At 37.2% G+C, this 15,942-nt stretch overlaps 1 protein-coding gene across 6 annotated transcripts in view; it reads right to left on the bottom strand.

Moving 5' to 3' along the window:
* WDR7 (WD repeat domain 7) overlaps positions 1-15,942 on the bottom strand; it is a 385,388-nt gene that overhangs the window by 247,656 nt on the left and 121,790 nt on the right. For 5 of the 6 annotated variants that reach the window (XM_073343603.2, XM_073343604.2, XM_073343606.2 and 2 more), the window contains 3 exons: positions 15,733-15,822; positions 10,404-10,522; positions 8,413-8,536 (listed from right to left, as the gene is read on the bottom strand). In XM_073343603.2, coding sequence (XP_073199704.2) covers positions 8,413-8,536; positions 10,404-10,522; positions 15,733-15,822 — 333 coding nt within the window. The remainder of the gene's footprint in view (positions 1-8,412; positions 8,537-10,403; positions 10,523-15,732; positions 15,823-15,942) is intronic. The other variant, XM_073343607.2, reaches the window with a different exon arrangement.

Genomic DNA, 15,942 nt, shown 5'->3' with positions numbered 1-15,942 from the left:
GGGTAAGAAAATAACTATGTTTGAAGAAAATAAATAACTTTATGTAAGGTCTATTGCCAGCTATTTAACAGGGTTGGAGAGGAAAGGAAATGTGTTTTGGCATACCACATATATATACTACTGTAATATATAATAGTAAAGTATGTATAATATATACTACATCATATACATGTTTGTGAGTGTTGATTAATCATGAGAAAGACAAGACATTTTCTCTCAAATTTAAATTCAGCTTAACCTTTGTTAGCCCATGAGTACAATGCCTCTGTCTTTTGCACCAATGCAATCTTCATCAGGGTCCACCATTCAGAAATCCAAAAAACAGACATACTAGCCAGGAAAAATATTTTGATGAGATTTTCTCAATATAGCTCTATCTCCAAATGCAAAACAAGATAACATAAGGACACTTAAGTAAAACTAGGGGTTAATGTGTATATCTAATAATTCACTTAAAAAGTATCACCATTGTATTGTATAATTCTCCACATTTCAAAAAAATCTCAAGAAAGATGAAACTATATGGTCAACTATATGGTGAAACTGCAGAATAAAGTAGTTAAGAGGAAACAAAATAGTTAAAGGATTATTGCATATACAATTTTTCTCCCCTTTACAAAAAAAGCACCCCAAGAAGGGAAAAAGGTTTCAAAATAATGAGGATGATTTCTAATACAAACATCATCAGGAACAGAATAGTATATTGGATGCAGGAAGGCTAGAGGAGAAGAAGGAATAGATGGCTCAAGGAAATTGGTAATAGGATATAGAGCCTTTCAACTTCAGTTGATAGGTTAAATCCAGCCCAAGCTGGTAGTGACCAAAACTAGTTACTATACAGTGGTTGCTCAGTAACCTATGTGAAATGAATTGGTGGTCAAAATCCAGTCTCAACCAGACAAGTTTTCAGTGTCATAAGCTGCCAGAAAGACTCAGCAGAGATGTCAAAGGAAAATAACCGTCACATCCCTAAAAGCAGTTCCTTCTGGTCAGGTTTGACACATAATGGCATGACAGCACAAGGGAGCACTGCTACTGCTGTACTAGTTTTATGGACAGAGGACCTGAGTTTCCAATGCATCCATCCCAGCACTGATTACTACTTTTTTAAAAAAAAATTTGACAGAGAAAGAGAGAACAGAAGGAAAAATGTGAACATACCCTTTCTATACAGGAAGTGAAACAAAAATATCCTGCAGTACTAAAAACAAGTTAAAGAGAGTCTTATTATATGTTTAACACAAAAATTAAATGATAACTATTGCTTATGGTTTTTATTTAAAATGATAAAAGCCAAGGAATAATTTCAAAAGGAAGGAAGGTATATTACCAGCCAATATATAGTCCCTACCCCTACTTCCAATGTCTAGACATTATTGTACATAGTGTATGGTCACAGACTCAAAACACCAGGAATACTTCTGAATTTGCCAGTTATTTGTTTATTGAGTACATGGCAAACTGTAAAAATAGGCAAAGTCACTGTAGATTAATATTTAAATAAATTATATAATACTCAAATAGATCCTCTATCTCTGAACACTTGGCAAATGAGACATGTCATGAGTAGTTCCTTTAAGAGACAGTGTTACTGCGTCCAAACAAATAGCTAGACAGTGAAGTGATGTGTGGTCTTCAAGGCCTGAATCTGGCAAATGCTTAGGCATGTGCTTATCTTTAATATCATGAGTAGTCTCATTTATTTCAATAGTTCTTTTGATTTCAGCGGGATTACTCTCTGTAATTGTTAACCAGGTACAGAAGTGTTTGCAAGAATGGGGCCTAAATGCTGAAGGTAGGCATGAATAAATGTACTAGGTAGCTCATAAGGGTTAATGAGTGCATTGTTTTAGTACAGCATTATTGTACCTATTTAAAGAATTGTGTGTATTTTTCACTATTTTATTACACTAGAAAAATATAAAAAATCCAGAAAATACTAAGATAGTACAGTTTTTATTAGTAGTATGTTCAAAAAAGTTATCAAGAGCCTTGGTCAGCAAAAACAGCACTTAACATTTTAGATTAAAAAACCCTTTATAATCTCCAAAGAATTGTTGGGTTTTTTGTTTGTTTTTGTTAAAAGGTAAAAAAGTAAGGCAAAATAATAAAAAAAAAGTCTGTATTAATATAATCTTGAAATGTGATTTCATCGTATCTCAAAAGGTAAGCAAAGTTAGCCAAGCCAATACTTGGGTGGAAGCCAACCACAGAACATAGAGGTGCTGCAGACATAATGTTAGTGATTTAACTCTTTGTCGGTGTTTAAACAGTTTCTTAACATGGTTTCAGGAAACAACAGGATGCTGGAGTATCCTAGCCAAATTCCAAGTCAGGAAATTAAATATGGCCAACGTACATGTTTCCTGTAGTTTCTATTAGATTCTCCTTCATTTCTTGTTCTAATGTTTTGTGAAATATTGTTATAGGAATTATAAATGGAAAAAGACCTCTTACTTCATCTGCTTCATCCCCAGGATTAGGGCAGACTAAATGTTGGTGCACACTGTTACTGCATATTGTAGCAGTGAATTAAATTATACCTCTGCGATAAACTATATACCAGTAAATCCTATTTCAATATAGGAAATTATTACTGTTTCTACAAAAATTATAATGCGTTTTAAGTAGTCAACACATCAACAAATTCATATTATCCTTAATAAAATACTATAATGAAACAGCACTAAAGCTTAAGGGGTTTCCCCTAAACTTACAACAAAATCAAATTTGAAGGCTCCATTGCCCCCAATTACAAGTTGCTGTAGAAATATCTTTAATACGTTACAGAGATGTTAAGTTAGGAATAGGTTGTAGTAGCAAAGATTGTAGCTAGGAAAATCCTGTTTTCAGAAACAAATATTATTAATAATAGCTGAGTGAATCAAAATCTAAGATGTACAAAGTCATTTTGCATCTAAAACAGAATATTTTTCAAAGTTTTCTATTTGGGATAAAGATTGCTATTCAATAGCTTGAATAAAATGGCCTGGTGGTCTCAGAACAGCTTCTAGTGGACAGATGTTACAAATAAATGTCACTCTACTACCTTTACTGGCAGTATCAATGGAGACAATCACAAAGACTTCTTACTCTTACTGATGATTTCCACATCTGGGGCACATTTGTGGGTAGAATGGAGACGCTTGCTTTATCAAAATATGTATGGCACATATTCAGTGGATAAACACTTAATTCTCAGGACCAACAACACAGCATCTTTGACCACCACCAAAATTAGGTCCCACCCCACAATCTGATCCAAGTGGGAGGACCCTTGTGTCAGGAAGTGCTCCATGTACTTCAGTAGGAATGTGTGTAGAAACAAGGGTATTAGTAGATCAGACTGCAGGATCTAGGCCTTAACAACAACTAGGTTTTTTTTAAAACAAATTGTTCCATGAAATTTGGTTTATTATATAAGGAAAGACAAAATGCAGCTCCTTCTGTAATCAACTAATGCTGTTATGCAGCATTAGTACGAGATGGTACTGATATTTTCAAAATATTCCAAGTTGCATTCATCAACACAGCTAAGAAAACTAAACTGGCAGAACTTCCTCCTCTCGATTAGAAAACAGCATCTCTAAGAAAAGGAGTACTTGTGGCACCTTAGAGACTAACCAATTTATTTGAGCATGAGCTTTCGTGAGTTACAGCTCACTTCATCGGATGCATACCGTGGAAACTGCAGCAGACTTTATATACACACAGAGAATATGAAACAATACCTCCTCCCACCCCACTGTCCTGCTGGTAATAGCTTATCTAAAGTGATCATCAAGTTGGGCCATTTCCAGCACAAATCCAGGTTTTCTCACCCTCCACCCCCCCACACACAAACTCACTCTCCTGCTGGTAATAGCCCATCCAAAGTGACAACTCTCTACACAATGTGCATGATAATCAAGGTGGACCTTTTCCTGCATCTCTAAGGGTAACATTTTAAAAGTAACTAAGATATTTAATAACTTAAACCCCATTACCGAAGCACCGTAGGCTTTTAGCAAGACTTGGGCTTCGCTCATGCTCAAATAAATTGGTTAGTCTCTAAGGTGCCACAAGTCCTCCTTTTCTTTTTTTGAGGTTTCTAAAGTCATTTCTGTGCTTTTTAAAAATTGTACAATTAGTTCTAGGTGTAACACATATATATCTCTATCTATCTATCTATCTATCTAGAGAGTCTGTATGTATGTTATGGAGGGAATGTATAAACACATAAATTGCATTTTATTATTTGAAAATAAATCTATGAATACTCTTTCCAAGTAAATTGGAATATTAATTTATTGATGTCTTATAAGACTGCATAGCACTAAGTCTGAAGCTTAACATCAAGAAGTAGAAGGTTAACCAGGGCTCCAGTCATTAGGTCAAAGACAGCATCAGAAGAGGAGCAGAAATAACTACATTTATTCAAGGCTACAGGACAGATTTATCGAAAAGTTTAATTTAAATACTAGGAAGTTACAAAGCCTTCTGTTGTTCAGCTCACACAGGGCTGGCCTTACCATGAGGCAAACTGAGGTGGCTGCCTCAGGGGCCAGACTGTGGGGAGGGGTGCCACTAGGACCCAGAGTGTAGAAGATTGTGTCTGATGTTGGTGCACATGTATTCTCTCTGCTCTAGATGCACAGAGATGGTGAAGTGCTGTGCTGGAGGAAGGAGGGCACAAGAGACATAACAAGCAGACAGGAGAAAAGGTGAGAGGGAAGAACCGAAAGCAGCAGGAGTTGCAGGAAGAGAGAAGAGGAGAACCCTCTTATGTACCTCTCTAGCACCCCCAGGAGCCTGGACTGATTAACACCAGCTTCTCAAGGAGCTTCCTGTTTCCTGCTGCTTCCATGAACCCACTTGAGGAGAACAGGCAGCCAACTGAAGTAGTAGGAGCCAGTTAGGCCCTTAAGATGCTGATAACTTCCCTAACTCAGGCCCTGGTACCAGCCTGCTTATTTGTCCCCCTCAATTTAGTGTTGAGAGCCACAATAGGTGGCACAGAACAGCAGTCATGAGTGAAAGAAGAAAACACCCCTCTGGGGCAGCATTCAGAAAAAGAAAGAAAGCAAAGGAAGCTTCTCCACCTAAGCAGGGAGGAGCTCTCCTGAGATATATAGACACAAATATTCATGATGAACCTTCCAGCCCCAGTGAGGATGTCAGTGGTGAGGAGATGCCTGATCTTCAAGTTAGTCAGAGTGAAGGTGACCTGGCAGCTACTGTAGCATCCGTATCTCCATCACAAATGGATGTAATCATGCACATTCTTCTCTGATCTACACTTTTCTTCAGGAGTGTGGTGGAGGCGCAAGAAACAGCTGCTGCTGAGTTTAGTTGCTTAAGTCTAGATGATCAAGGACTGTGGACGCACTTGAGCAGTAGCCTGAGGGACTTCCTTGTACTGCATGGGCCACAACAAGTGAAAAACTTCATGTTCCCCAAAGACAATGAAAATAGAAGTTTCCATCCAACACATTACTGGTGTGAAATCCTCTATGGTGACAAAGTGGAGAGGCCATGGCTTATGTACTCAAAAACCCAGAATGCTGCATACTGTTTTTGTTGCAAACTCTTCCAGTCTAATGTTCTAGCCCCATTGGGTTCTACAGGAACAAAGGACTGGAAAAATCTGGCATGCCATGAGAAGGAAGCAAATCACCAGAGAGCATTCCATAGGTGGGAAGAGCTTGAGATGAGACGAAGGTTAAAGGTCACCACAGATGATCAGCATCAAAAGAAGATTGCTCTTTATTGGCAAAATGTTCTGAAAAGGCTCATTGTCAATGTAAGAATGCTTGCTACCCAAAACCTAGCACTGTGTGGCACTTCAGATCAGCTGTATGTGCCAAACAGTGGAAACTTCCTTAAAACTGTGGAGCTAATGGGCGAGTTTGATGCTGTACTCCAGGAGCATCTAAGAAGAGTCACCACCCAGGAAATGTACACACACCACTACCTTGGAAAAACAATTCAAAATGAGATCATACAGTTACTGGCAACAAAAGTCAAACTGAAGATTGTGGCAGATCTGAAGTCAGCAAGATATTACTCTGTTATTCTGGACTGCACACCTGACATCAGCCATATGGAACAAATGACTTTAATGGTGCATTTTGTAACAACAACAGAACCTAGTGAAAACGTGCCTGCAATGGTGACTGTCAGAGAGCATTTTCTAGAATTTATTGACATTTATGATACTACAGAAGCTGGTATGACAAATGTGCTTCATAAAAAGCTGGAAGATACGGGAATTGCAACAGCTGACACGAGAGGTCAGGGCTACGATAATGGTGCCAACATGAGAGGAAAGAACAGAGGAGTACAGACACGGATCTGAGAGTTAAACCCATGAGCTTTTTTTGTCCCATGCAGTTCTCATTCATTGAACTTGGTGGTCAGTGATGCAGCATCAGCAGCTTCTAGTGAGGCTGCTGAATTTTTTAATGTAATTCAAATCATCTATGTATTTTTCTCTGCATCAACTCATCGATGGCAAATTTTGAAGCAATATCTGGGAACATCCTCTCTGACACTGAAACCACTGAGTGGCACATGATGCAAAAGTCGAGCAGAGACAAAGCCTATCAAACACCAAATTGGGAAGATAGATGATGCCATAGTTGCCATTATGGCGGATAATGCTATGACAGGAACTGTTCGTGGGAGAACAGTGGCAGAGGGAAATGGAATCACCAGAAACATATATAACTTCAAATTTCTGTGTGGCTTAGTGTTGTGGCGTGACATAATGTTTGAAATAAATGTTGTAAGCAAGAGACTCCAAGGTGTTGACCTTGATATATCTGGAGCAATGAACAATGGGACAAAGCAAAGTCATACCTACAGTCGTACCGGTCAGATGAGGGATTTCAAAATGTTCTGAAGAGTGCACAGAAGTTGGCAGAGGAACTTCACACTGAAGCTATTTTCCCACCCATTCAAGAATACAAGAGTCACCGAAGAAGAAGACATTTTGATTACGAGGCACAGGATAATCCCAAACAACAATATAAAGTTGAATTCTTTAACCAGGTGCTAGAGTGTGCAATACAGTCAGCTGATGAACGTTTCATGCAGCTCAAGGAACACAATAGAATATTTGGGATGTTGTATGATATTCCAAAACTCCTCACTATACCTGAAGAAGACCTCCACCAGCAATGCAGGGCACTAGAGACAGTGTTGACACATGATGACATGCATGATATTGATGCACGTGATTTAGGTGATCAACTGAAAGCCCTTTCAAGATACATTTCAGCAGGATCAACTCCAAAGGCTGTTCTGGAATATATGTGCACAAATAAGATGACCACCCTCTTTCCAAAAGGTCACCCTCTTTTGTTGCTCTGCGCATACCTCTAACGCTTCCTGTAACAGTTACCAGTGGAGAACACAGCTTCTCCAAGCTGAAGTTAATAAAAACACATCTACGCTCCATAATGACACAGGAGACGCTGGTCGGCCTTGCAACCATCTCAATAGAGCATGAGCTGGCCCAGACTGTGGACCTTCAGCAGGAAACAGTTCAAATCTTTGCAACTAAGGAGGCATGGAAAGCACTACTTTGATTATTCAAACAGATAAAAATGCCAGGGTTTACTGTGCAGACAAGAAAAGTGATATTTGCTGTTCAGGCATTTGAAAGTTAAGTGTTACTTAAAATTTTTGAACAAGGCATTTTAAGTTGTTAGTTCTCCTTTATTGGGGTAGGTAGCAGAGCAATACCATGAGAGGAGAAGAACAGGAAGAAGGCAGAATTGAGACCTTTCTAAGTTTTGGCCCAAGCGAGGAGGCATGGGGCATCATTTGAGCTCCTGCCTCAGGTGCCAAAATGTTGTGGGCCGGCTCTGAACTCACAAACACATATCCAATTACCATCAGAGAAATCCCTCCCGTCCTTATAACTACATTTTTCATAATTTTTTTTTTAAATTCACCCTACTCTGTTGAATTGCAGCAAGGTGATCTAGTTAACCATGTCCTTGGCAGCGCATGAACTGTCTGAACTTTACTCAGGCGGGGGGGGAAAATGAAGGATTAGTATTTGGTTTTCCTCCCAGTTTTACCACCATTAATTCACTTGGAAATTTCATGGGATAAATATTGAAATAATGTGTTAATAAATGTAACACTAGCCATTCCCCAAATGTGACTTAAAAGAGGAACTGGACAAGACCAACCTTATACAGGTATTTCAGCACAGATCTGTGAATGTGAAGCTGATCGTTCAGAAAGAGAAAAGTTTAATTACAGCTAATGACCTAAATTCTGGGATTTCATTAAATAACAGATATTACAAATAAAAAGCTTTCCTCTGGTGTGTACCAGTATTCATATTCATTGTTTATACACTTGCCTTAGTTATATATTTTAACCAAATTAGTTTCAGGATAAATGGAGAGTACTCACGTGATATAATGCTGTCAATGTACTGTGGTAAATATGGAGCCCAAGCATCAATGGTTTCTTTCCGCCCTGCCTGTTCAATTCTTCTCAGTTCTGCTAACAGCAAGGCCTGGGCAGCTTCCCTTACCTACAAAGTAAACCAGAATGTCATACAAGCTCAACTCTCAAATAATATTTACAAATATTTTTTTAAAGGTAACAGGAAAGTTATCCAGCCATTACATTCTTACAATACAAACAACAGAGCTAAGCTAAAAAGATAAATTTACAAAACCCAACACCTAAATACTGTTTTTAGGTCTCTGACAGTTACATAGAGCTAAATTCTATGTCCATTTCCATAACTAGATGAAAAAAATTTAAATAAACATTAATAGTTTTTTAGCTTTCATTGACTACTTGACTCATTAAAGAGCACTTTTACTTAGAATCACAGAAGATTAGGGTTGGAAGAGATGTCAGGAGGTCATCTAGTCCAACCCCCTGCTCACAGCAGAACCAACTCCAACTAAATCATCCCAGACAGGGCTTTGTCAAGCCAGGCCTTAAAAACCTCTAAGGATGGAGATTTCACCACCTCTCTAGGTAACCCATTCTAGTGCTTCACCACCCTCCTAGTGAAATAGTGTTTCCTAATATCCAACCTAGACCTCCCCCGCTGCAACTTGAGACCATTACTCCTTGTTCTGTCATCTGGTACCACTGAGAATAGTCTAGATCCATCCCCTTTGAAACCGCCCTTCAGATAGTTGAAGGCTGCTATCAAATCCCCCCTCACTCTTCTCTTTTGCAGACTAAATAATCCCAGTTCCCTCAGCCTCTCCTCAGAAGTCATGTGACCCAGCCCCCGATCATTTTCATTGCCCTCCGCTGGACTCTTTCCAATTTGTCCACATCCTTTCTGTAGTGGTGATACTCCAATACTCCAGATGTGGCCTCACCAGTGCTGAATAGAGGGGAATAATCACTTCCCTTGATCTGCTGGCAATGCTCCTACTAATGCAGCGCAATATGCCATTAGCCTCCTTGGCAACAAGGGCACACTGATGACTCATCTCCAGCTTCTCGTCCACGGTAACCCATAGGTCCTTTTCTGCAGAACTGCCACTTAGCCAGCCGGTCCCCAGCCTGTAGCAGTGCATGGGTTTCTTCCGGCCTAAGTGCAGGCCTCGGCACTTGTCCTTGTTGAACCTCATCAGATTTCTTTTGGCCCAATCCTCCAATTTATCTCGGTCACTCTGGACCCTATCCCTACCCTCCAGCATATCTATCTCTCCCCCTAGCTTAGTGTCATCCACGAACTTGCTGAGGGTGCAAACCATTCTATCATTCAGATCATTAATGACGATGGTAAACAAAACCGGCCCCAGGACAGACTCCTGGGGCACTCTGCTTGACACTGGCTGCCAACTAGATATCGAGCCGTTGATCACCACCCATTCAGCCCGACGATCTAGCCAGCTTTCTATCCACCTTCTAGTCCATTCATCCAATCCATACCTTTTTAACTTGCTGGCAAGACTTCTGTGGGAGATCGTATCAAAACATTTCCCCATAACCACAAAGCCAGTTATCTCATCATTTTATTTCATTTTATCTTACTTATTTTATTAAATAAAAGAGAAGACCTGTAAACTACTTGAAATTCAGCTACTGCAAATGAATTTGTTAAAATGGTCTGTATATTAGGGAAAGGGAGGTTTTCTACTGCACAATAAAATTACTTACAGGTATTTTAGTGAAACAATGACGACATCCAGTGGCCAGTTAGATAAATCACAGATTCATATTTCTCTTGATAAAGTTCTACAGTTCTAGCTCCCAATTTAAATCCAAAATACTGGTTTAAAATATAGAGAGGCCAGGTATCTGTTTAAAAGCTGACCTGCTATTTGAAAAACATTATCCAATATTGCAGCTTACAATTTTTTTCGAACCTAAATTCTTTGTCATATGCAGATCCCTTTGTTTTGCAATTTGCAACTTAATATTACCTCCAAGCATCGATCCTGCCACCTGCGAGCTAGCATCTCAAGAAGAGGAGGTCTAAATTTCTCCAATCCCAACAGGTCGGGGAGCATAACACAATGCATAGCAGCTAGTTGACTCCATCCTGTTAAAATATGTTAAAAACAGGCATAAAAAACACATAGGCAATTTTAACATCAAAAGGTCAAAATATATGCATTTTATTTAAATGTATTCAAAATATTTTTGGATTTACTCTGGCCACTGGCTTGGGATATGCACTTTTTCCCTAAGGCTAAATTGCTTCTTAGGGAACAGTGTGGAAACTACTCTGCATGCAGACAGCTCTCTCACTGACAAGATCAGGGTCTTAGTAAATAATATGCAATACCTTTTCTTGCAAGGCAGATATTTTTACATAAAGAACAATATTACTGTTGCCATTAAAAAACACATACACAGCTAAATCTCTGTTCTAAGCCAAATTCAGACAAGTTTGTCAATTGCAAAAACTCTCAAAATGTTACATTGTAGCAAGAAGTCACAAAAATCCAGGTTCAAAAAAACAAATAAGACAAAACAAAACAAAAACTACACAGATGAGTTACTACTACAGATGTGAGGTATATTTAAAAGAATTAAAGCAGTTAAAAGAATCTTTGCTGAGATCAAAAGAGGGCTGTGTGTCCACTAAAAACATGACCATCTGTTTGTTGCTGTCATCTGAAGCAGAACACAATTCTTTTCCCCTCTGTCATGGGAACCCAAGGTTTAACCGTACATAGAACTTGACCCAGAGCCCATGAAAATTAATGGGCAACTTTCCACACTTTTCAGTGGACATTTGATCAGGCCTTCAGAGCGCATATGAGCTTCCAGTACCAACCACACAAATTGAATTGGCTCTCTACGGCTCAGATCCTGCAAAGAAAACTAACTGGTCAGATCCCTACACACGTGCAGAGCCCCACAGACTTAGACTGGGGTCTATCTACCTGTGTCTCAGTGCACACTGAGAATCAGGGTCTCGGTCATAATCTATATTGTGATCTTGACTCAACAAAGTATTTAAAAACATGCTTTGAGATTTAAAGTGCTTGAGTTCATTACTGAATCAGGGACTATACATAGAATTAAATGCAAAAACAAAAACAAAACAAAATCCATGAATTCATTCGACATTGAAACAGATTTTAAAAAGCACCACCCATGAAATTCAAAGGAAGTGTAAGTCAGCTGGCTCGTATATACATTTGCATTACTTTATATGGAGTTTAACACCTTAATATTCAAGTGCAACATATCACGTTACTGTCATTAAGCATGCAAAGTGTCAGCAGTAATACTGCACGTTGTTTTTGTACTTAATTTCATTTTTAGCTTTTTAAAGTATTATTTTAAACAACAAATAGAAAAGATGCCAGTTTAAAGTGACCTACCAGCATGTGAGAACAGAACATACATACAATTCAATATTTGAATGAAAGCTTGACCTGTTCATTTAAATCCTTATTTCAACATGTAATGCTTCAGACATATATGCTTACCATAACACATTGAAGCATCACACCTTCTATGTTAGTCAGTAAAAATAAGCATATCCAGCTTGTGCAATATGGCATTTTAGAATTTGTATAACTTATTCCAAGTAAAATTTCGTGAATTATCTTTTTTGCAGAAAAAGACCCTCTCCCTTAATTGACTCAGTGGGTATTAATGTCAATGGGGCTTTCCAGGGGCTCAGGAGTCCACCATGAAAAGTGAATTTCTTGATCAGGGTCTTGATCTACGCCAAGTTTGATTTTTTTAATTTTATTTTTATTTTTTTGTAAACTCTAAAAATTATTTGTGCATGGAAAGGCATCTAAATATTTTCATTAACTGTGGAAAGGTCTTTTCTTCATTCATACATACCACCACAAAAACATACAAAAATAATTTCAAGCTTTCCCACAGAAAAATTAATTTCTGAACTAATAAAAAAAAAGAAATTTCATCTTTAAAAAGTAACTGTTTCTGATAGTTATAAGCACTTGAATACAGGAGCACAGAATGCAACTCCACCCTCACTGACTTTGTGGCTAGCACAGCAGCACTTACAATCACCTCCTATATTGAGTATTTTCAGTAATCTGTAAATTAATCATAAAAATTCTATTTCAGCTGACACTTCCCATAAAATTTCTCTACACAGAAGCGACATTTTAAAAACTGGATTTTCTCAGTCAAACAAACAATTTAAATCCAGCTATTTTTAAATTACATGAATACAAAAATACAGAAAAGTTAAATGATTGTAAAAAAAATTGTGTGTTTCTATTACTTCCAATCTTTTTGTTTTGTTTTTAAATAATATTTTAGGGCTTCAGTTCATAATGTAGACTAAGTAACACTGGTATTATAAAAAACAACTGTAGTACTCAAGTTTCAGAAATGACAACATACTCATACTAATAATTGTTCTCAAGAATCTTTACTATCAATTTGATATTCCTATCATTGCAAACTGTAAAACAGAAATTACATCCACAACAGAGAAACTAATCTGTTGTTAAACATAATACTAAAGGTATTAAAAAAATTGTTTTAAATGGTTTCATGGCTCCAGAATGCAAAATGCATATGATGCCATAGTTGTGGCCATCCAAGGTGTCTGAACTGGAGCTCCCTTTATATATATGTAGGCATGGCAACATTCAATTTATATTTTTTAATAATTTCAATTGAAAGTATTTGTTTTAGGTCTGTCAAGTGATTAAAAAAATTAATCACGAATAATCACGCTGTTCATTAATAACAGAATACCATTTATCTAAAGATTTTTGAATGTTTTCTACATTTTCAAATATATTGATTTCAATTACAACACAGAATACAAAGTGTACGGTGCTCACTTTACATTATTATTTTTATTTCAAATATTTGCACTGTAAAAAAAGAAATTTTATTTTTCAGTTCACATAATAGAATTACTGTAGTGCAATCTCTTTATCATGAAAGTTGAACTTACAAATGTAACATTATGTATAAAAAAATAACTGCATTCAAAAATAAAACAATGTAAAACTTTAGAGCCTATAAGTCCACTAAATCCTACTTTAGCCAGTCACTCAGACAAACAAGTCTGGTTACAATTTGCAGGTGATAATGCTGCCCACTTCTTGTTTACAATGTCACCTGAAAGTGAGAACAGGCGTTCGCATGGCACTGTTGTAGCCGGTGTCACAAAATATTTACATACCAGATGCACTGAAGATTCATATGTCCCTTCATGCTTCAACCACCATTCCAGAGGACATGCATCCATGCTGATGATGGGTTCTGCTCGATAACAATCCAAAGCAGAGTGGACCGATGCATGTTTATTTTCATCATCTGAGTCAGATGCCACCAGCAGAAGGTTGATTTTCTCTTTTGGTAGTTTGGGTTCTGTAGTTTTCGCATCTGAGTGTTGCTCTTTTAAGACTTATGAAAGCATGCTCCACACCTTGTCCCTCTCAAATTTTGGACTGAACTTGAGATTCAGATTCAGGTTAAGTGTGTAGCTATCTTTAGAAATCTCACATTGGTACCTTCTTTGCGTTTTGTCAATTCTGCAGTGAAAGCGTTCTTAAAATGAACAACGTGCTGGGTCATTATCTGAGACTGCTAGAACATGAAATATATGGCAGAATGCGGGTAAAACAGAGCAGGGGACATACAATTCTCCCCTCAGGATTTAAGTCACAGATTTAATTAATGCATTTTTTTTTTAACGAGCATCATCAGCATGGAAGCGTGTCCTCTGGAATGGTGGCCGAAGCATGAAGGGACATATGAATCTTTAGTGCACCTGGTATGTAAATATCTTGCAACACCAGCTACAACAGTGCCATGCGAACGCCTGTTCTCACTTTCAGGTGACATTGTATGAATGTTTAGCACATCTGGCACGTAAATACCTTGCAACGCTGGCTACAAAAGTGCCATGCAAATGTCTGTTCTCACTTTCAGGTGACATTGTAAATAAGGAGGAGGCAGCATTATCTCCTGCAAATATAAACAAACTTGTTTGTCTTAGCGACTGGCTGAACAAGAAGTAGGACTGAGTGGATTTGTAGACTCTAAAGTTTTACATTGTTTTGTTTTTGAGTGCAGCTATGTAACAAAAAAATTCTACATTTGTAAGTTATACTTTCATGATAAAGAGTTTGCATTACAGTACTTGTATAAGGTGAATTGAAAAATACTATTTCTTTTGTTTATCATTTTACAGTGCATATATTTGTAATCAAAAACAATAATATAAAATGAGCACTGTACACTTTGTATTCTGTGTTGTAATATAAAATCTATATAGTTGAAAATGTAGAAAAAAAATCCAAAAATATTTAATAAATTTCAATTTGTAATCTATTGTTTAGAAGTGCGATTAATCGCAATTACTTTTTTTAGTTAATCGCGTGAGTTAACTGTGATTAATTGACAGCCCTAATTTGTTTATTTTAAGCATCATTTTATTTTTATTTAAATTTTCACAGTTGTAAAAAATTATGAGTTTTAATAATTTTAATAATTTTAATAATTTTAATTTTAATAATTAATAATTTAAGCATTTTTCCCCCATTTTAAACTTTCACAGTTGCGGGAATGTATGTGGGGGAGGGGTCAGATAATAATTTAATGACAGTAGATGTTGAGACAAAAAAAGTTAAAGTTGTATAATTGTTAAAACACAAATTGTTAACATAATATGTCAAAATATACAAAGTAAATAGTCTTAAATCAAACTCAAGTTCTCAAGCAGCATTTTCCTTACTTTGCCTATCTGTAAATTTTAATCATCACTGATGGACATTTTTTCATCTTTTGTGAGTATACAGTGAAATTGACCATTCTCAACATTTACAGATAAAAATTGAATCCTTGCAAGCCAAGATACAGGAGAGAGAGAGGGGGGACAGTTGGCATGGTGTTATCCTGTGAGGGCCCCTCAACTTTGGAATATGCTGCCGTTCCCTGTCTAACAGGGTCCCAGTTTGTCAACCTTGAAGGCATATGTGTTTTCCCTAACTGAGATACATTGAAATTATTCTGTTTTTTAAATGAGAAGTTTCAGATGGAAAGAATGTCTATAAACAATTCTCATGGATTTAAAGTAAACATGATTTTCACAAAATTCAGGAAATATGAATTAAAAATAATCCTTGTCAACATTTTTACCCAGTATTAATGATCAAAGTTGGAGACCACAAATTTCATTTTGCATCTCTCCCAAGACAAATGAATATGCAGATTAAAGAGTCATGTCATAACAATGATAACGACATTAGTTGTAAGTAAATGACGAGTAGATAGAAAATGTGGAGAGAATACCTTCATTTACTAAGAAACAGCTACGTAAAGTAGGAGCAGGGTCAGAGCCAGAGCGATCAGCTTCAGAGCTAGAACAAACAGCAGGAGGAACTTGCAGAGGATAGAAGAAATTTAAAAAAAAAAAAAAAAAGAGAGAGAGAGAGAGAGGAAGATGAAGATAGACATTTCTGAAAAACTGATTAGTGTTACTGGAAAATGAAAAAAGAAAAA

This window comes from Lepidochelys kempii, chromosome 5 (assembly GCF_965140285.1).
Source record: "Lepidochelys kempii isolate rLepKem1 chromosome 5, rLepKem1.hap1, whole genome shotgun sequence".
Taxonomy (NCBI): Eukaryota; Metazoa; Chordata; order Testudines; family Cheloniidae; genus Lepidochelys; species Lepidochelys kempii.
This window is presented reverse-complemented; position numbering and strand designations above follow the sequence as displayed.